The 22376-nt window shown below is 41.2% G+C and overlaps 1 protein-coding gene across 3 annotated transcripts in view; it reads left to right on the forward strand.

Annotated features, from left to right (window-relative positions):
- LOC105495413 (transmembrane protein 132D) overlaps positions 1-22376 on the forward strand; it is an 830003-nt gene that overhangs the window by 197680 nt on the left and 609947 nt on the right. For all 3 annotated transcript variants that reach the window (XM_071070795.1, XM_071070796.1, XM_071070797.1), the window contains exon 2: positions 6135-7023. In XM_071070795.1, coding sequence (XP_070926896.1) covers positions 6135-7023 — 889 coding nt within the window. The remainder of the gene's footprint in view (positions 1-6134; positions 7024-22376) is intronic.

Raw genomic sequence — 22376 nt, forward strand, 5'->3', positions numbered from 1 at the left:
GATTCAAGAACTGTTAAGTAGTTGGGTTTCTCTTCCCAAGTAGATAGCGGTGTTTCTATTTTGCTATTATGAATTTATATTCTAGTGTATATGATCATACAATATAATTTAAATTATTTCTGTAATTTCTTTATTATTGTTTCCTTGTGGCCTTATATATGATTAGTTCATGGGAAGGTCCTATGAACACTTTAAGTGAGTGTATTCTCCATAGAGATTATAATAGCATTAGTTATTTATATCTTCATGTCATTTTTTACTTTCCTATACTTCATAAGTCAGAGACTGAAAAAGGAGGTATGTAACATTTAAGCAAATTTTAGTTACTATTAATTTCTACTTGTAATTTTAAGAGATTTTGTTACATTAATTTGGTGGCTGTATATACTTGCATAAAATATCTACAATATTTATGCACTGTGAATTGTGACTTTTAATAAAATTAAGACCTTTAATTCAATTACTTATTTTTACCTTGAATTTTACTTTTTTTTGTATTAAAGTTGTGACCCCAGTTTTCCTTCTTTGTAGAATATCTATGCCTATTCTTTTTGTTGTTTATTTATTTATTTATTTATTTATTTTTTAAATACCTCAGTCAACTTATTTGAGTTCTCTTGGAGACAATTTATAGCTTAACTTTTTTTTCTTTTAACTTTTGAGCCAGCTCGAGAGTCTTAGTCTTTTAACGGGAGAATCTAAGCCACTTATATATAATATCATAACTAATAAATTTGTTCTTCTGTTATATTTTATTTTCTATTTTTCTTGTTTATCTGTGTATTCAATCGATTATTCAGTAAACTGTTTCTGTCCTCTCTTCTCAGTTCTTCCCACTAATCTATATGCATAAAAACCAAAATTTAAGTTATCAGTAAAGTATAGTTGGACATATTTTTATTTGGTTATCACTGACTAAAATAAAGCCATATCTACTGATATCTCTTATGAAGATACAAATTTAGTCCACTTTAACTTTCTTTTGCTCCCTACATCTATTGCCATTTTTAAGTTTATAGTGTGTGGGTTCTGAATTTTTTATTACTATTTTCAATGTGTGGGGTTTTGCCTGCATTTAAAACTCTATCTGAACGCACTCTACATTTAAATGTTTTCAGCGCTCATCTGGTTCTCATTTAACATGGTTTTCCTGTTCTTGAGTACTACACTTTGATTAACCTTATGGTGTCCCGGATAATAGGCTGCAGTGATTTTTCAGCAGCAGAAGATACGGTATACATTTTTGTTTCTTTCTGTTGCCCTCACAATTACCAGAAAAATCCTCAGGGCAAATAATTGTTCAATTAGATAATTGTTCAGTTAGAACATTCTTCATCGTATTTCTGTGAATATTTATCAGTATTTTTTAATATCTAATTTTGTACAGTGGATGCAAATAAAGACAATCTGATTTTTTTTTTTTTAGTTTTTAAAATTTTACTTTTAAAATAAATGCTTATAGAATTACCTTTTACCTTTGATGGGAATGTATCTTTAAGAAATACCTAAAAGGTGGTGTTTTCGGTTTTCTCTGGAATCAGTGAAATATCATGATCTACTCTGAATATGTGTATGTATATAAACCCGGGAATGTTTTCTTTTTTTGCCTTTTAATGCTGCTGCTTTTGCATTTTCCTGGTGTCTTCATTAGGAGCTCCGTCATCTGAATGTTGAACATCTAATGTGCGTCTCACATGGTTACAGCCTCTTACTGATCATTTCCATTCCTTTGCCTTTTCTATTTAGCTGTAGGGAAAGCTTCAAAAGCTCCCCTTCTCAGATGATAAATTCAATTTTCTGCATTTTTCAAATCTGTGTTATTGCATCTGAAACCACTTTAAATTCCTTACTTTTAATACTGCAGGATCTTCTTCCATCTCAGTCTTATTTCATTACAAAACAACAAAGGCTCTGCTTTTCTTGACGATTGTGAGCTCCAAAGTCATTTTGTATAAAAGGTACTTCAATATTCTATGGTAAATACTCTTCAAAGGTATGTTATTCCTCTACTTCTTGAATGTCTTTCTGAATTCCCTTCTGTTACTCTGCAGCTTTTATTGGTAGGTCCTGTTCTCCTTCTGTTTTTGTTTATTTACATATCCTTCACTGTGGGCAGCCTTTTTTGCATTGGCGTTGCATGTTACCATCTGACCCAGCATCCCCGGGGGACAGTGAGGATGCTCCGGGGTGTTGACATGCCCAGCAGGGGAGATCCCTTGCCCCAAGGTGCCTTCTGTGAGTTGGGTGCAGGGGCTGCATGGGCACTGGTTTCCTGTAGGTGGTTTTAGGTTTGGACTCTTCCAGGAGCACAGTGTGGCTATGTCAGACCTCCTGCCCCATCACTGTCTCTGTTAGGGAAGAACAGCATTAGCAAGATGCCTTGATGGTTTAGGTCTTTCTGTGCAGTGCAGCGCCCCCTATGCTTGGGTCTCTGATTCAGCTGATGGCAAAGCTGGTTGGCTTCCAGCATTGGAAATATTGTCAGGTGTGGGAGCACCCACATGGCCCATGGCCTTTGCTCTTACAGGTATCAGGGTAGATTTGTCAGCTGCATAGATATCAGATATCTTACAGATATCTACTCAGCTGACAATTATTTTCTTTCTATGACAATATCATGCTGAGGATTGCCAGATTTGGGAAATAAAACACAAGATGCCTAGTTACATTTGAATTTCAGAAAAACACAATTTTAAAATATTTATTTTTAATTATTAGCATGCCCTATGGAATATTTGTTTACTGGAAATCAAAACATAATTAGGTGTTTGTGTTTTGTCTGGCAACCCTAGTCATTCTGTTTTCTATGTGAGGTATTTGAGTCCCTTGTGACTCCCAGTAATTCTTGCAGTCTATGGCATGCAGGTTGTACCTAATTTTCAGCATGAATGTAGATTTTTTTTGCCTATTACCATATTCTATTAGTTATAGCTTTTGAGTCCACATAGGGGAAAATTGAGAGTCTTGTGCTCAAATTGCTTTCTTCCCATATTTTTTAAAAAAGTATTATTCAGGGAAAAAAATGATCCTTTCGAAAATGTTAAAATTAATACAAAATCTCTCCCAGACCACTGAGTTGCTTCAAGATGTGAACATGCCACTCTCCCTCAAGTAAGAATTACAGCCATGGCACCCAATCAAAAAGTAATTTTTGTCCTTAGCAAATTATTAACTGACATTTACTGTGTATAGCTTCTTTGTTGTTTAACACTTTGCTAATTTTTATGTTAAATATAAATGGTGTCCTTTAGTGATAGTAACCACTCCTGTAGGGATGAGAGGATAATGAGTTTTATGATGCATTCTGTGCATCGTGGAATATAATTGGCATTATTTTTGTAGTATTATTAAAAAAAAAGGAAGTGACACTAGCTTGAGGTCAATATGGAGCAATTTTAAGCAATAAACATTTAGGTCAGATACCAGGCAAAATGACTAATAGACCATTTGTGGAATAAAGCTAAGAAGTTACTTCCCTTCAAATGACGTCCGCAGTGACCCCTGATTGCCTTATTGCTTTCCTGAATAAAATCGGAGGACCCAATGTCGTTGCCCTTGGAATGTGTAATTAGCTGTGCAATTAAGTTTTGTGGCCTCAAGTAGTCGGGGTCAGATGTTCAACAGGGAAGTTCACGGAACCTTGGTATCTGGCATTAATGTTTAACCATCTGTAATTTGGTTGTCTGGCTTTGGCTGTTTCTAGCACAAATGGCAAAAGAGTGCTGAGGCAGCTCAAGGTACTTGTTCTAAGTGGTGCCAAGATGTGTTTTTAACAATAGGGCATGCTGTATCATTGATGTAGGTCTAATAGGAGTCTCATTACACGGAGAGGCCCATCTTCCTTAGTCCCATATCACCAGGATTACATGGAACTCTTAATGGGACAAAAGGATCCAGGATTCTGATTACAGGGATGGAAGCGAAGAGGACAGTGAATAACATCCTAGCGTAAAAACAGAATCTGCTCTTTGTAACATAAAAAGCATAATACACTTGTTGATTCATTACTTCGCGTGTTTATCAAATATTTACTGAGTACCTGATATTTACCAGGCACTCTCTTAAAGACTGTGAATACAGCGGAGAAAAAAGCCCTCTGTATCATTTCTGCTCCCTGCCTTATCCCACGCTGGAGTGCACAGAGAATTACAGCAAAGCATAACGTGTTTTGATGCAGGAAGTTGGGGATGCTGCAGAAAAACCCAGATGGAGAACATAACCCAGAATCATACAGTCAAGGAAAGGATCCTGGCAAGGTGACTTTGCTACTGCAGCCAGAGAGGTCACAGAAATGTGGCTAGGCAAATGGGGAGAGGGTACCGAGAGAGGGGATGAAAAATTCTCTGCCTCTTCTTTGTTTTTCCTATAACTCACCTGTGAAAATACAAGTTTAGAGATAATATAAATCAGGAGTTATTTCCATAAAGTTAAAACATGTAATCTTTTTAAGGCATGAAGTCCCTTTCTATATCTAGGATATTTTGATTTTTGAAAACAAAAATCCATATTTATGACATTAAACCCTAGGAAATTGTCCTTTGGGTGGGTGCAGATGGCTTACTTATAAGCAGTCTCAAATGGTTCAGCCCAAGACAAGCCTTAATTGTTTAAATGGAAGCTCAGCCTGCTCTGAGTTTGGTAATGCTGTTGATTGGAGAGATTTTTTCATCCCGGGCCTTCTGTAAACTCAAGTTGAATACATCTGTTGAACTTCTTGTCTAGAAGTTAAATTGGATGCAGCCTGACACCCTGTGGTGTCACAGCTGGGCTGAGTCTGCAGCGCTCCAGTCAGCCCCCTCGTGCTACCAATGGGTCCACGGGAAGCAAGGAGGGTCAGTGACCTGCTCCGTGGTCTCGCGAAGTCAGGAGCAGGACCCCTGCCTCCGGGCTCTTGGCTCTCTCAGCTGCTGGCAGACGACTGCCAAGAGGGGTCCTGACTCGGGTAGGCATCATGCTTCCAAATGTGTGTTTGTGTGGGCCTTTGAGAAAGGTGACGCCATGAGTGTCCGAGTCATCAAAGATAATTACATGGTGACTGACGAGAAGGGCTTCAGTGTAACTTGTGGAGCTTTGCCTAGAAAGTCAGCGTTCCCAGAGCCAATAGTTTCCATTCCTAAAACTCCTTAAATTGGTTCTTTGGATTATGCAATTGCTCTGCCTGCATTTTTCTTACAGAATGTAAGACCACCTGTAAAAATAACATTTTGAATTTTTCTCCCCCTGGGGGAGAGAGACGTTCAGTGCGGAAAAATGAACAATGGTTTTTGTTTGTTGCTGACCGCGTAGTGTCCACAGGATGTGGCTGGGATGGAAGCGGGGTGCTGCCCTTGCTTCTTAGGTTCTAGGGTCCAGTGTTTCACAGATGACTTGGAGCATGTGCTTTGTACACCTAGCCCTGGCACACTGGTCACATCATCTCATCTGTTTCTGGAGGGCCCCTCCCAATATATCCTTCCAAGGTCTTTTCTCTGCATCTCTCCCCTTAACTCCAAGCGGGGGCGGCTGTACACTGTGTAATTTATGATTGTGCATCTGCATCTATTTTTGCCTCAAGTCTGTTACCATTTCCCATTGGACATGTCCTTAAATGCAGCACGTGTGTATGGGTGGAACACACACACACACACACAGAATCTGTATTAGGTGAAATGTGGACATAGCATTGATCCATGTGTTGAGAAAGTCGTTCCTGTTTTTACCAGTCTCAATCTGTGTTGATTCAATGGGACGGTGCCTCTCTGTCGATGCTAGCTTGTTTGTGACAGTTTTCTAACACTTGTTCATTTCTCCTTTTATTAAAAAAAAAAAAAAAAAGTAAGTCTTTACCATAACCCCATAAAAACACCATTACCACGAGTTGAAATTTTAAAACTTCATTTGAATTGTATGTATTTGCATGCTCAGCTTTTTTATAGGTTAAATGATACTGGTTTTCTACTTAGGTTGGTGGCATTTATTTCTTCTGAAACAAATAATATGAAGCGAGTAGATTGGATTAAGAGGTTTGGGTAAGGAATTGCATAATTGGCATGAAGACAGGGTCCTCTGTTATGAAGGGGCCACGCAGGTGTCTGAAATACGGGTAACAGGACCTTGGCATTACTAACACCTGCACTGCGATTCCCTCCCCACAGTGACGGAAGGTCGAGGGATCCTTGAGAGCATCCAGAGGTTTTCCTTGCTGCCCACCTACCTCCCTGTGACCTACCACATCAACAACGCTGACGTCTCCTTCTTCCTGAAGGAGGCCAACCAGGATATCATGAGGAACTCCAGCCTGCAGTCCCGGGTGGAGTCATTTCTGATTTACAAATCCAAGAGGCTGCCTGTTCTCAATGCCAGCTACGGGCCTTTCTCCATCGAGCAAGTGGTGCCCCAGGATTTAATGCTACCTTCCAACCCGTTTGGATTCACCAACAAATTTTCTCTTAACTGGAAACTGAAAGCCCACATCCTGCGGGACAGAGTCTACCTGAGCCGGCCCAAAGTGCAGGTTCTGTTCCACATCGTGGGCAGAGACTGGGACGACCGCAGCGCCGGGGAGAAGCTGCCGTGCCTGAGGCTCTTTGCTTTCCGAGAGACCAGAGAGGTGCGGGGCAGCTGCCGGCTGAAGGGGGACCTGGGGCTGTGTGTGGCCGAGCTGGAGCTCCTGTCCAGCTGGTTCAGCCCCCCCACGGTGGTGGCCGGGAGGAAGAAGGCCGTGGACCAGCCGGAGGGGACCCCCGTGGAGCTCTACTACACCGTGCACCCGGGGGCTGAGCGAGGGGACTGCGTCAGGGAGGATGCGAGGAAAAGCAATGGGATCCGGACAGGCCACAGTGACATGGATGAGTCCGGGCCCCCCTTGCAGAGGATCGGGAGCATCTTCCTTTACCAGACTCACAGGAAGCCTTCCCTGAGAGAACTGCGCCTGGACAGCAGCGTGGCCATCCACTACATACCAAAGACCGTGAGGAAAGGAGACGTGCTGACTTTCCCCGTTTCCATCTCCAGAAATTCCACTGAAGATCGCTTCACGCTGAGGTAAGTCGTTTCCCCGTGTCTGTCTGTACCCGCCCGTCGATCAGGATCAGGTGGTGTCTTCGAGAAGCTGTTTGGCCAGATGAGTTGTGTTATCACTCACCGAAGTGGAGCCGGCCTTCCCGTTTTTACAAACTCCACCTGCACTGTGGAGATCAGTCTGATCTTTCCGGGTTGGCAATTTGGTTGTGAGAATATTCGTCTTCATAGATTTTCCAGGCCATTGATAGGGCAGTCAGGGAGATGCTGATGGTAATGCCTTTTGCCTTAGCTTCGGGTATTATCAGCAAGTTTGGGGAATGCTAAAGTTATCCAAGAAGACTTTTCAAAATTGGACAGTTAAATGCCTCCCAGCTGAAATGAGATTGCAAATGAAATGGCAACAGTTGTCAGAAAGGACAGAGAACAGGGTTTTGCCAACTCAAAATCTATTCCAGATATGTAAGTTCTAAGTATAATATGGTACCAACCTCAAAGTTACCATTTTGTGTCTCCCTGGAAATAGAACTTGGTGTTCAAAAAAATAAATGAGCATAATGTGTGAAGAATATACAGTAGAATTTGTTGAGTTTCTTATGTAAGAATATACCAAAGACAAGACATTGAAAATAAGCTCTGTGTACTTTAGAATAAATATGGGCTGCTTTTCACTTTGGAATATAATGTGTGAGGGAAGCTACTTGCCTAGGCTTGATTGTATTTTCATTATATAGTTTTAGTTTTATTTTCAACACAGACAAGTTTGATTATAACAGCTGTTTAGTAGAAGTGTTACTGGGTTATGAAAAATGTCCTAGCACTGCTGTATAACTCAACAGTTTGACCCGATGTGCAATGTAGTAAAATGTGTGTTATGACTTCCGAAATTAGGAGCGCAACTGTATGTAAGATATATTTCATACGTGGGCTTCCGGAGTTCATCCAGTAATGACCAGCTGTCTATCCCCCTTCATATGGGATTTATGGTTGCCTTCTCTAGCTTTTCTTTTCTTCTATTCTTTTTTCTACCCTTTTCTTTCTCCCTTTCTCCCTCTCTCCTCCTTCCCGTCCCCCTCACCCCTCCCCTCCCCCCACCCCTCGTCCCTCCCCTCCCCTCGTCCCTCCCCTCCCCTCGTCCCTCCCCTCCCCTCGCCCCTCCCCTCCCTCGCCCCTCCCCTCCCTCGCCCCTCCCATCCCCTCCCCCCTCCCCGCCCCTCCCCTCGCCCCTTCCCTCGCCCTCCCCGCCCCCGTCCCTCCCCTCCATTCGCCCCTCCCCTTCCCTCGCCCCTCCCCTCGCCCTTCCCCTCTCCCTTCTCCCTTCTTCCTTTATGTTTAAAGGGTGGATGCATTTAAGAAAATAAATCACCGTTTTGATTCTGTGTTGCACATTTAAGTTTATTTCATTGTGACCTAGTATTAGAAAATGCCTTTTTGATTTTAACTAAAGAAACAACCTAATGGACATGCATCTAATGACCGAACTTGGCTAAGTCCTGGAAGGCAAAAACCTTTGGCCTGGTTGGATGTGCCATTCGTGGATTAGCCGCAGGGATTTAGGGCAAAGGAACACATCTGTCAGGCCGAGCCTTCATTAGCGTTCCCTTCCCTCCCTCTGGAAATCGGATCTAGATCCAGCTGGCCACAGGTCTTCAGCGAGGTCTGCTAGCTTTGTGTTTTACTTTTCTGGGTCCAAAAGTCTTACATAGTATTCTCTGTGAGGATGGCTGCTTGTGTAGAGAAATAATTTGATGGTAGAAACAAAAGGTTTGAATAGGGGAGCTTTGTTCTTACACCGTTTCATACTGTCTGCCATCTTTTAGGTCTGCCAATGACTGACTAGATTTTCTGAACCCGGGATTAAACACTGCAATCCCCTGAAGCTTTGCCTCTCAGGAGATGAGAGCCACATACGGCTTGTGTGTGTGTGCGTGTGTGTGGAAGCAGTGATATGTGTAGCACTGAATTTCACAGAAAGCTTTGTGTCTCATGACTTTATTAGACACTAAACATATCCATTAGGGTCCACGGGTGGCTTTTATCTTTGGCAATCTGTAACAAAACCAAGATAAATTCACTATGCTTGGCTGCACAATATGAGACTCCAAGTCTTGGCAAATTCAGAAGCAAATGCATTTGAAGCTTCTAAATTTGGTGGCTCCACTCACAGGTCAAAGTTTGGAAAATTTGGGAAGTACAGCAAAAGTATATTTGTTCAGAGCCCATCAATTAGAAATGTCAATTCGATTTAAAAAATCAGTTTTACAGATAAGAACAACGATGAAGGAAATGTTTCATGAATGTGTGTTTACCTCGGTACAATGCTACACAGTTTCTTTAAGAGGTTGCATTTATAATGTGCTTGCTGCATACTTAAAACGCTCTGATTATGGATGAGTCTCATGTGTTTATGTAAACAGCTGGAGGTTAACTTGGATCTGGCAAGATTATTCTTTAGCTTGAATCCCTATAATTAGAAAACAATAAAACTGTATATCTTTTTAGATGAAGTCAATTTGACACTAATTTAGCATAGCTTCCAAATATTTAGAATTGGTGTGTGTCTGTTCTCTCTGGCCATCTGCTATAAATAACACCGAAGGATCCAGCCAAATATCCTTGGGCACTGTTCTCCGAATTGTGACTGTGTTTCTAGACTCTCTGTGTTGAAAGTGCTGGCATGGCCCAGCGTCAGGCTCCTGTTTCATAGGTCAGGTACCAGTCAGACATCCAGGGCCAGTCAAGGATGACCAGAGTGGGAGGGGACCAGACTAACTGCCACCAATGGGAGGGATATATGCAAATATGCATCATGCACGTTTGCAAATTGTGGACTGATGCAGCGGCTGCGGTTTGAGTTCTTTGTTGATAACGACTGACTACCCACTGTACACCTCTCCGGCGGCGTGCCTGTGATCTCATGGGCACTCGGGCATGCGACGGCTGAAGCACAGGAGTTAGCTTCTTTCTCTGTGTGTACTTGTATGCGTGTATATGTGCGTATGTGTTTCACGCTTTAAGAACAAGAAAACCCAGGTGGGGCTGTTTGTCATCTTACAACTTCTGTTCTATCCTGGCTCTTCTATCTTCTGAAGGTGACACCTGCAGGAAAAGAAAAGCAAAACGCTTTCTTTCATTCCTGAGACATCTAACGATCTCATTCAATCCCAGAAAATGTTTTCCTTCAAGTGAACAACTGAAGCATCCCACAGCACTGGAAACTTTTCTTCTATATTTTTCTAGCCACACATTCTCCTGTGTCCCTCCCCCACTGAGAGCGAGGCTCAGATGCATCCCGGTCTCTATTTACCTGCCATGGGCCTGGAGGAAGATAAGAACTGGGACTCTTTCTTTCACGTCCTCACCAGTTATTTTTCCATTCCTTTTCATCACAGGGAGTCAGTTTCCAAAGAGTTCTGGTCTTCAGATCCGAATGGAAGGCTGGAACCCAGTATAGGCGTAGCATTCCCTTGATTACCTAACAGTCCAGAATAATCAGCCGGGGGGCCTACAACACTGGAACAAGCTCAGAGAAGGGGCTGTTCTTAAAGGCAGGGACATCCTTCAATTTCTTGAATGAATGAATGAATTGCTGATTATCAACAGATATGTGCACTTTGCTGAGGTCTTTGAAGTTTTAAATGCTCAAGAATTTGTTAGGTGCCATATGCCTAGCACTGTGATTGACTTTAAGTCCAGGTCAGAATAAGACATTACCAAGGAGACATTCTTGCACAGGTGAGACTTAGAAAGGAGATAGCAAGATAATAAAATACGAGTGTTTGACAAGGGGCAGAAGTGAGCCTGGCATCGATGAGGCCCAGACGATATTCTGTGGTGGTTTGGGCAGCCAGATATGCAGAAGACTTAAAGCTTGTTAGGAAATAATATGGTGGTTTGAGATTGACCCTGTGAGCTTAATTCACTTGACTGATGTAACCTTTGAACCTGTGTTGGCCCAGAATAGGATTTCTTCTTAGTCTGTTTCAGGTAAAATATGCCCTGGTGTATCCAATGATATTCTAAGTTGCAGGCCATAAATCACCCTCCAGCTAATTTAAGAAAAAATAATAAATAAAAGGGTTTACTGGATGGATATCATGGGACCCAGCTTGGCCATGCAGATTCGGGTGGAGGTTGGAGGCTGAGTGTGGACACGGCAGCCTCCCAGCAACTCTCTCCTGCCCTCACAGTGAATTCCTTCCGTAGTTTTCCTGGTTATCTGCACGTCAGCTGCAGAGACCTCCATGCAGCCCCTGCTGAATCACCTGTCTACTAGCTGGCCGTGCCAGGGGTAGGAGAGGGACCAGATGCGGCTTCCATGAAGTAAAATGGTTCCTCGAATTACCTTTCACTAAGAACACATCCCATGAGATGAGGCATTTTCCTCTTGTGAAGACTGGTGCACGGTTACAAAGAGGACAGGTGTTGGTGTCTTCAAATTAGACCAATGTCCAGTGACATGTGGTCTGTACCTGGGATTGTACATCCCCTTATTACCTAGTGGGGATTGACAGAGCTGCTTGAAATAGAGAGAAGGGCAAGAAGCAGACAGGCTTTTACTTTTAGAACTGATTTGATTTTACAAAAAACTTGTGAACTTATTGCAGTGTTCCCATATGTCCCCGCTAGTTTCCTCTTTTATTAATACCTTACATTCGTGTGCTACATTTGTCCCAATTAATGCACCAATATTGACACATGATGATTAGCTAAAGTCCATACTTTATTCAAATTTCCTTAGTTTTTATCTACCGCTCCCCTTGGCTGATCCAGGAGACTACATTACATGTAAGGGTCATGTCTCCTGGAACTCCTGTTCAAAGAAAAACTTCAGCTGAATTAAATTCAAAGGAGTTCAACTGAGCAATGAATGACTCGTGAATCAGGCAACTCCCAGAATCACAGCAGATTCAGAGAGGCTCCAGGGGTGCCTTGTGGTCAGAACACATTTATAGACCAAAAAAGTAAAGTGATACACAGAAATTGGAAGTGAGGTACCGAAACAGCTGGGTTGGTTACAGCTCAGTGTTTGCCTTACTTGAACACAGTTTGAACACTCAGCAGTGTATGACTGGTTGAAGTGTGGGCGCTGGGATTGGCCAAGACTCAGCGACTGTTACAGGCACATACTCCAAAGTTAAGTTTTCAATCTTGTCTACCTATTAAGCTAGGTTGCAGTTCATCCACAAGGTCTCAAACATGGAAATACAGTCCTTCTCAGGCCATATTTATTTTGCTTTAACACTCCTGTAGCTGTGACCATTTCTTAGACTTTCTTTGGTTTTGGTGGCTTTGACCATTTTGAGACTTACTGGTCGGCTGTTTTGAGGAATGCTCTTCAACTGGGATTTGTCTGATGCTCTTTCTCCTGATTGCACTGGGTTTGGGGGAGGAAAACCACAGAGCCAAAGTGCCATGTTTGTCACATCGAGGGTGCATACGGCCCACGTGACTTGCTACTGTTGATGTTCACTTCCAGGGCTGACGGCTGCTGTGAGACCCCAGTTCTGGCCTTTTTAGTTTAAATGGATTTAAACAAGAGACACACAGCAAAGGAGATGCACTATAGAGCAATGTATTGCAAAAGAAAATATTTTGAAAGTTCAGTTCAGATTAGATAGTACACCAGAGAGTGAGAGCATTCAAGGCAGGCTGCTGGTAAGGATGAGACAGCAAAGACGGGCACTAGGGAGCCTCCCTTTATGGGAGCCTTACATGATTATTCATAAGCGGGTGGGAAGAGGTGTTACTAGGAAGCATGTCTGGGGGAGGTCCTCTGGGTGCACATGCGCAGTAGCTGTACAAGCGTGTTCATACATCGCATGTCTCATTAGCATCCAAAATCTCCACCCAGGGGTGTGTTTTTTTACTATTATAGTGAGCAAAGGGTCTGCCTGAGGACAGGTAAAATCCAAATACGCATGCTGTCTACAGGGGAAATTCCCTACTGGAGATTGCTCTGATTGAATGAGTTTGAGGTTTATTGTGTTGATCCTAAGGTCCCAAGGTTGCCATATCCTGAGGACATGGTCGCTTCCTTGGCCACCTATCCCGCCTCACCAGCACCGGGCTGGGCTGGGTTTGGCAGGTTTCTCCACTGTAAAGTTACTTTTTTCCCATTCTTCCAAGGCTATACTTTGCAAGGAAGTGCTTATCCCCAGCTCACAATTGTAAAGAGGGAAGTGGTGCTTCACCCCCTTGAGGGTAATATAGCTGCTTAAGTTATTTACAATTCTGCAGGTGACATTTGCTTATTTTCCCTCATTTATGTATTTATTCAATAATATACTTATTTCAGTGAGAACACCTGGATATTTATTTTATACTTTGGGTTATAATCTAATATTATTTTATGAATTTTGTTGCTCAAATTTTCCCACTCTGGCTATTGACAGCTTTTTCATTTGGCTCCAGTACAGTGTAAAATAGGAATGGTGAGAAGGGCTTGTTATGCCGCATTCCTCTTCTTAGTGAGTAAGCATCTAGTTTCTCGACATTCAGTACGCGTCACCTTTACGCTTTTTGTTCATATTCTTTATCAAGTTGACAAAGTTCTCTTTCCTTCGTAGTTTGGTTAGAGTTTTTCTTTATCACGACTTCCTGTACATTTTGTCAAGTTTGTTTTTAAATTATATATTGTTAAGTTCCAGGGTACAAGTGCAGGTTTGTTACATAGGTAAACATGTGCCATGGTGGTTTGCTAAACCTATCAACCCCTCACCTAGGTATTAAGCCCAGCAAGCATTAGTTCTTTTTCTTAATGCTCTCCCCTCACTGCCCTCCCATGACAGGCTGCAGTGAATGTTGTTCCCCTCTCTGTGTCCCTGTTTTCTCATTGTTCAGCTCCACTTATAAGTGAGAACATGTGGTGTTTGGTTTTCTGTTCCTTTGTTAGTTTGCTGAGGATAATGGCTTCCAAGTACATCCATGCCCCTGCAAAGGATATGATCTCATTCCTTGTTATGGCTGCATAGTATTCTGTGGTGTATCTGTACCACATTTTCTTTATCCAGTCTATCATTGATGGGCATTTGGGTTGATTCCATGTCTTTGCTATTGTGAATAGTGTGAATAGTGCTGCAATGAACATATGCATGCATGTATCTTTATAATAGAATGATTTGTATTCCTTTAGGTCTATACCCAGAATGGGAGAAAGTTTTTGCAATCTATCCATCTGACAAAGGTCTAATATGCAGCATCTACAAGGAACTTAGGCAAATTTATAAGAAAAAAACAACTCCATTGAAAAGTGAGCAAAGTTTCTTTCCTATGCCAGTTGACATAGTCGTATGATCTTTCTCCTTTAGCCCGTGAATGCAGCGAAAGAATTATCTTGATTAAGTTTTTGAACATTAAATCAGCCTTGTATACCTGGAATAAATTCCACTTGTGTGTGGTGTGTAATTCTTTTTATATATTGTTGGATTCAATTTAATGCTTTATTGAGGATTTTAATACCCATGTTACTGAGAGATATTAGTTTGCACTTTTGTTTTTTCTTGAATGTCTTCATATGGTTTTGGTAATATGGTTAGAACATCTTCCCTCTGCTTCTCTTTTGCTCGGACACAGTGTGTAGAAATGGTAATTTATATCTTCAATGTTCATAAGTTTTCACTGGTGAATCCATCTGAGCCTGGTGATTTCATTTTTCGGGGGGTTATTAATAATTTACTCACCTTTAATAGATAGGGCTATTCATGCTACTGATTTTTCCTTGTGTGAATTTTGTTAGTGTCTTTCAAGGAATCCATCTATCTTATATCCAAGTTATAAAATTTGTGGGTATAGAGTTAGCTGCTGTATTCCTTATTATTTTTTGGGAGGAGTTGTTTTGCTTGTTTTTGTTTTTATTTTTATTTTTATTATAAATTGAAAGATTATAGCTGTATATATGTGTACAAAGTGATGTTATGGTTTATGAATACAGTGTGGAATACTTAGCTAATTAACATATTCATCACCTCAACTATTTACCATTTCTGTGGTGAGAACATTTGAAATTTAATCTCAGCAATTTTAAATGCACACTACATTATTATCTACTATATTCACCAGGGTGTGTAATATATCTCAAAGAAGAAAACTTACCTTTTACTTTACAGAGGATCAGTGGTGATGACTCTTCTTTTATTTTTGTTATTGGTAATTTTTGTCTTCCCTTTTTCCTTGTTAGCCTGAGTAGGATTTTATCAGTTTTATTGATCTTTTCAAAGAATTAGCTTTTGGTTTTGTAGGTTTTCTCTATTGTTTTTCTATTTTCAATTTCATTGATTTTTTTCTCTAATTTGTATAATTTCCTTCTGCTTGATTCAGGTATAATTTGTTCTTTAGGTTGTCTACACTTAACACGAATTAATTTTAGATTAGGTTATTGATTTTAGATCTTCTTTCTAATATATGTTTTTAATGCTATAAATATTTCTCTAAGCACTGCTTTTCTGCGTCTCAAAATTGGGGGTAAGTTATATTTTCTTTTTAATTTAGTTTAAAATACTTTTAATTTTTTTGAGACTGATTCATATGTTATTGAGAAGTGTGTTTTTAATTAACAAATATTTGTTGGACTTACCATCTGTCTTTCTAGTATTGATTTCTAGTTTAATTACTACTGTGGCTTGAGAACATACTTTGCATAATTTCTGTTTTACATGTAAGGCTACATGGCACAGAATGTACTCTTTCTTTGTAAATGTTTCATGTGATTTTGAGAAGAAAGTGTATTCTGCTTCTTTTGGATGGAATGTTCCATAAATGTCAATTAGATCAAGTTGATTGATAGTGGGTTTGGGTCATCTACATCCTTACTGATTTTCTGCCTGCTTGATCTATCAGTTGCTCACAGAGGAGTGTTAAGTTTCCTACTATAATAGGAGGATTGTTTATATCTCCTTCAAGTTCTATCGGTGATTGTCTCATATATTTTGATGTGCGTTTGTTAGATGCATACACATTTAGGATTGTTGTAACTTCTTGGATAATTAGCCCATTTGTCATTATATAATGCTTCCGCTTTACCCCTGATAATTTTCCTTTTTGTAAAATCTGCTTTGTCTGGGATTTATGTGAATACTGAAAGTTTTATTTATTATTGTTAGCATGACCTTTCTCTATCTCTTTACTTTTAACCTGTAAAAGTCTTTTGAGCTGAAGTGGAATTTTGGTAAATATTATATAGGCACATCATGTTTTTAAATCTACTTTGACAATATCTCTCTTTTAATTGGTATATTTAGTCTGTTCACATTTAAATGCTTTTCATATAGTTAGATTAATATCGATCATGTTTTTAACTATTTTCTATTAATTTCATGTGTTCTTCGTTTTGTATCTGCCCCTTTTTCTACCTTTTCTGATTCCAATATTTTATGTGATTACATTTGCTAGCCTCTCTTGGTGTACCAATTTTACTTAAAATATTAATTGTTTCTCTAAAATTTTTAATATACATTTTAACTAATCTGAGTCAATTTCGTATAACACTGTCATGCTTCCCATGTAGCACAGGTAACTTACAACTGCATTTTCCCAGTTACCCTCATGTCCTTTGCGACATTGCTGTGATTCATCACTACTATTATTGCTTTAAACAAACAGTATATGTTGATCAATTAAGAAAAATAATTTTACCATCATGTATTTCTTCCTTGAATGTATCTGTCTTTCCAGATTTGGGAGTGGCATTTTGTCCTACAATCTCAGTTCTCCAATGAGTCTGAGAAAATGTAGTGCTTTTCAGTTTTCCATCCTTTTTCTTGTAAGAATAATTGTGATGACTTCCAAGCCATGTACATGTCAGAACTGAAACCAGTAGTTCCCAGGACTGTGTTTCTTAACACCTTTTTTTTTTTTTTTTCTTTTTTGACGTTACAGAAACACGATTTGAATCAGTTTAAAGAAAAATGAGAATTAATTATAAGGGTATTGGTATGGCTCATGAAGCCCTAGGACAGTATTGATTCTGACCTAGAACCCAGAAGCTAATTGGCTTAGAAGAAACTCATCCAGTGCCCTAAATCAACGGTGCAAGAAATAGGTAGAATTGAAGTTCAGGTGTAAGAGGGAGTGTCGTGTGAAATGTGACTGGAAGAATTGGGAGTTAGTTTACAAAGAGTCATGCTGTAGGCAGTTGGGGAGCATTTAGGTTTCATGAGTGGGGGCATGACATGCTTGTGTTCACTTAAAGAGGTAGGGAAGGCAATTCTGGGCTGAGAGAATCTGCATTTTCTTCTGGGAACTTGTATAATATTTAGAATTAAATCATGTCTAGATTTTTGGTGCCCCATTTTTCTCAGCTATAAGAATATGTTTTCTCTATATCTGATCAGGAATCAAGGTGCAATTCAGAAAGAGAGGCTTTTAAGTAAAAACAGTGGAATTGTGATATTTAAGTGCTGCCCCTGTTCCATGTTTTGCTAGAAGGTCACCATGTGACTTTGGAGAAGTCAGGCAACCACCAAGGCTAAGTTTGGATAGGGTTGGTTTGAGTAGACTAGGTTCCTCAGCCTCATACTGTTGACATTTGGATCAGACAATATTTTGTTGTGAGGCTAGTCTGTGCATTGTAGGACATTGAGAAGCATCTCTGGCCTCTAATTACTAGATGCCTATTAACTGCTACCACCCATTGTGATGACTGAAAAATGTGTCCAGATATTGCCAAATATCCCCCAGGGGACACAATAACCTCTAGTTAGAGACACCTGGACTAGATGATGGTTGTGGGAGAAAATATTCATAAAACAAATTCACCTCTTGCATAGAGGAAGGTTCTGCATTCGGATTTAAGGTGACATTCTATTGTTATTTTTTCTTGGAAATTCTTTAAATTGCACATTTCATTTAGTTTTCCATCCACTAGAAAGTCTGCTCCATAAGGCAGAAGACTTGGTCTGTTTGCTGCTATTTCTTCATTATCTAGTACAATACCTCACACACCACAATCACTCATGAGATATTGGAAGGATGAGTGGATGTCACTGTCCCCATAAGTCCACCCCACCTACTTTCCATTTAGCATTGGGCCAGAGACTAGGTTCTTTGGCTAGGCTCTCCATGAAGCAATGGTGTGGGTTTCAAGGCCATGTGTGGAAAATAACCCAGAGTCAAATGCAAGCACATTAAGGTGTTTGCGTAAGGTGTTTCCGTGAGAGGAGCTCAGGAGCTGAGATTCACCGAGACAGTTGTTTTCAATAGCAATGGCTCATTAGGACCATCTGACCCCAACATTGGTCTGGGGTGAGGCCCTGGTTTCAGAATCTTTAAAAAGCTCTCACAGTGATTCTTATGTGCAGCTGGAGTTGAGAATCACTGGTTACATTTCTACCAACTCATTATTATGGAGATAAGCTGATTAGGTAGATTGGGAAAGTAACATTTAAATAAACTATTTAAACTTCTCTCTCTCTCTCGTATGATTGATTCATATAAGTAAATGCCTGTTTGTGAAAACACCACCATATAGCCATATGCACAGCCTCTTTGCACACAGTTTCCTGAATTCTCTTTTCAGGATGTTAATCCCCAGTGGCTCCAGCTCAAGGCCCTCTCCCTCAGCTGACTGCTGTGGCTCCTTTGGAGCTGTCAGATGTTTTTGGTCAAGGCTTATGGCTACACACACATTTATGTGTCAAACAATGTGAGTGCTCTGATCCTCTTAGGGAAAGGGGAGGAGAAAGGAATGTGATAACAGTGAGTACCTATCATTTTCCTGGATTTGTACTGGGTTTGTTTTCTGTGGTTTCATGTAATCTCCCTAACTAACTAACAGGTGGTTCATTGTTAGTCAGCAACAGAAATTCACTCTGACCAACTGGCAGGCTCTTGGGAATTCCAGAGACGAGTGGAAAGACAGGGAAGAAGATGCAGAGCCAAGCAGGACCCAAAACTGCTCCCTTGACCTGGGAAGCTTAAACTGAGTTTTGTAGTGAGGAGTGCCTGTACCAACAAGCCTCTGCTATGGCCCTAGATGCTCCTGTGAACATCTGTCCAGACTTGGTCAGTGGCTCAAACTTCAGAGTGCCAGGAAAAAACGTCCTCTGGGCAAGCTTAAGTCACATTTTCACCCCCTGGTTGTGCCTAAGGAAGGAGAGAAAACAACCTAACTCTTCCAGTAACCCAGTTGGAAGTGGCTCCTGCGTTCACCCTCCCACCAAGATCAACACCAATAGGGGGCAACTACTACCCCTCCTCAGATAATTCAGGGAGCTCTCAGGATGCAGACATAGAACCTGGGTGACCGAAACATGACTAATGTTCACTGCAGACTCCTCAATGAACTATCCTCCCTAGGGTAGAGATGAGGAAATTGACATTAATTTGTTCCCCCAAAAAAAGGAGATTTGAAATTTGTATCTGCATACTTTCGACCTCACATTCTTCCTTTCTATGCTTTGTGTAATGTTGCCTGAGTATTCCTGAAGGACCCCACTGTTCTTATGTTGCATAAATTTCTGTTGCAAGTACAGAAGAGACAGGTGTCATAACTCAGTGCTGTGCCATCCACAAAGCCCCCAAGACTCTGCAGAATGATACAGATAGTACTCAGGACATCCCTGCAAGGAATTTGAGATAAACACATTTGAAAGGAGCAGTTTGCTCCTATTGTCTCAAAGCCTATAACATCCGAGGACCCTTAAAGGATGCTAGTGCAGTGAGATTTCTATACCCATTTAATTGAAAAACAGCTAGAAGGAAAAACCCGAAAAGCATGTAGAAACATTTCATCCACAGTCTTTTCATTCCTCTGGGAGTTGAGATAGGGCCATTGATGGGGTCCTGTGGGAAGCAGGGTCTCAACCTTCATCTTCAAGTATTCACCTCTTGATGGAACATCCAAGAAATGTAAGAAGAGAAAAATCAATATGAATGGATGCGAACATAAATGGTGTTACTGGCTCCTTTGTGGCTTTAGGAAGTTCTCCCAGGGAGTGGTTGTGTGGGATTTGCTTTGGCAAAATATGAGAGTAAACACCTGAGTATCTGCCACTGTGTCCTTAGACTATGGGGTTCAGTCCAGCTGTGTTTATAAAAGAAATTTTTAAAAGAATGTTTAGTCTTTGTATTAGTGTGTTTTCATGCGCTATAAAGAACTGCCCAAGACTGGGTAATTTATAAAGGAAAGAGGTTTAGTTGACTCACAGTTCTGCAGGACTGGGGAGGCCTCAGGAAACTTACAATCATGGCAGAAGGGGAAGCCAACACATCCTTCTTCACATGAAAGCTGGAAGGAGAAGTGCTGAGCAAAGGGGAAAAAACCCTTATAAAACCATCAGATCTCATGAGAACTCACTCACTATCATGAGAATAGCAGCATGGCATGGGGGTAACCACCACCATGATTCACTTACTCCCACCGGGTCCCTCTCACAACATATGGGGATCATGGGAACTGCAATTCAAGGTCAGATTTGGGTGGGGACACAGCCAAACCATATCATTCCGCCCCTGGCCCTCTCCCAAATCTCGTGTCCTTATATTTCCAAACATAGTCATGCCTTCCCAACTGAGTCCCCCAAAGTCTTCACTCATTCTAGCTTTAACCCAGAAGTCCCAGAAGTCCAAGTTCAAAGTTTAATCTGAGAAAAGACAAGTCCCTTCTGCTTAGGAGCATGTAAAATAGAAAGCAAGTTAGTTACTACCTAGATACAATGGAGATACCAGCATTGGGTAAATACACCTGTTCCAAATGGGAGAAATTGGTCCTACAGGCCCTATGTAAGTTCAAAATCCAATGAGGCAGTAATTACATCTTAAAGTTCTAACATAATCTACTTTGACTCCATGTCTTACTTCCAGATCACACTGATGCAAGAGGTGGGCTCCTATGACCTTGGGTAGGTCTGCTCCTGTGGCTTTTCAGGGTATACCCTCTTTTTCAGCTGCTTTCATGGGCTGGCATTGTGTCTGGAGCTTTTCAGGGCATGTGGCAGAAGCTGTTGGTGGTCTTCTGGGGTCTGGGGGGACAGTGGCCCTCTTCTCACAGCTTCTCTAGGCAGTACCCCAGTGGGGACTCTGTGGGGGCTTCAACACCACATTTCCCTTCTGCACTGCCTTATCAGAGGTTCTCCATCAGGGCTCTGCCCCTGTAGCAGTCTTCTGCCTGGATATCCAGGCATTTCCATACATCCTCTGAAATCTAGGCTGAGGTTCCCAAACCTCAATTCTTGACTTCTGTGTACCTGCAGGCTCAATACCATGTGGAATCTGCCAAGGTTTGGGGATTTTACCCTCTGAAGCCATGGCCTGAGCTGTACCTTGGCCCCTTTTAGCCCTGGCTAGAGTGACTGGGATGTAGTGCACCAATTCCCTAGGCTGCATACAGTAGGGGGGCCCTGGGCCCAGCCCAAGAAACCACTTGTTCTTCCTAGGCCTCCATGTATGTGATCAGAAGGGCTGCTGTGAAGGTCTCTGACATGGAGACATTTTTTCCCATTGTCTTGGTGATTAACATTTGGCTCCTCATTACTTAGGCAATTTCTGTAGCCAGCTTAAATTTGTTCTGAGAAAATGGGTTTTTTATTTTCTGTTGTATCTTCAGGTCATTAATTTTCTGAACTTTCATGCTGTTTCCCTTTAAACATAAGTTCCAATTCAAGACCATATCTTCATGAATACATAAAACTGAATGCTTTTAACAGCACCCAAGTCACATCTTGAACACATTGCTGCTTAGAAATTTCTTCCACCAGATACCCTAAATCATTTCATCCCTCTCAATCCACAGATCTCTAGGGCAGGGAAAAACAGCTGCCAGTTTCTTTGCTAAAGCATTGCAAGAGTAACTTTTACTCCAGTTCCCAAAAAATTCCTCATCTCCATCTGAGACCACCTCTGCCTGGACTTCATTGTCCATACCACTGTCAGCATTTTGGTCAAAGCCATTCAACAAGGCTCTAGGAAGTTCCAAACTTTTCCACATATTCCTGTCTTCTGAGCCCTCCAGCTATCTAGGAAGTTCCAAACTTTGCAACATTTTCCTGTTCTTCTGAGCCCTCCAAACTTTTCCAATCTCTGTCTGTTACGAAGATCCGAAGTAGCTTCCACATTTTCAGGTATCTTTATAGCAGCACCCCACTCTCTGTTGTGCCAACTTACTCTATTAGTCCATTCTCACACTGCTATAAAGAACTACCGGAGACAGGGTAATTTATAAAGGAAAGAGGTTTAATTGACTCACAGTTCTGCAGGGCTGGTGAGGCCTCGGGAAACTTATAATCATGGTGGAAAGGGAAGCAAACACATCTTCCTTCACATGATGGCAGGAAGGAAAAGTACCAAGCAAAGGGGGAAACGCCCCTTATAAAACCATCAGATCTCATGAGAACTCACTCACTATCACTAGAAGAGAAGCATGGGGGGAACCACCACCCTGA

Source organism: Macaca nemestrina, chromosome 10, assembly GCF_043159975.1.
Source record: "Macaca nemestrina isolate mMacNem1 chromosome 10, mMacNem.hap1, whole genome shotgun sequence".
In the NCBI taxonomy this organism is placed as follows: domain Eukaryota; kingdom Metazoa; phylum Chordata; class Mammalia; order Primates; family Cercopithecidae; genus Macaca; species Macaca nemestrina.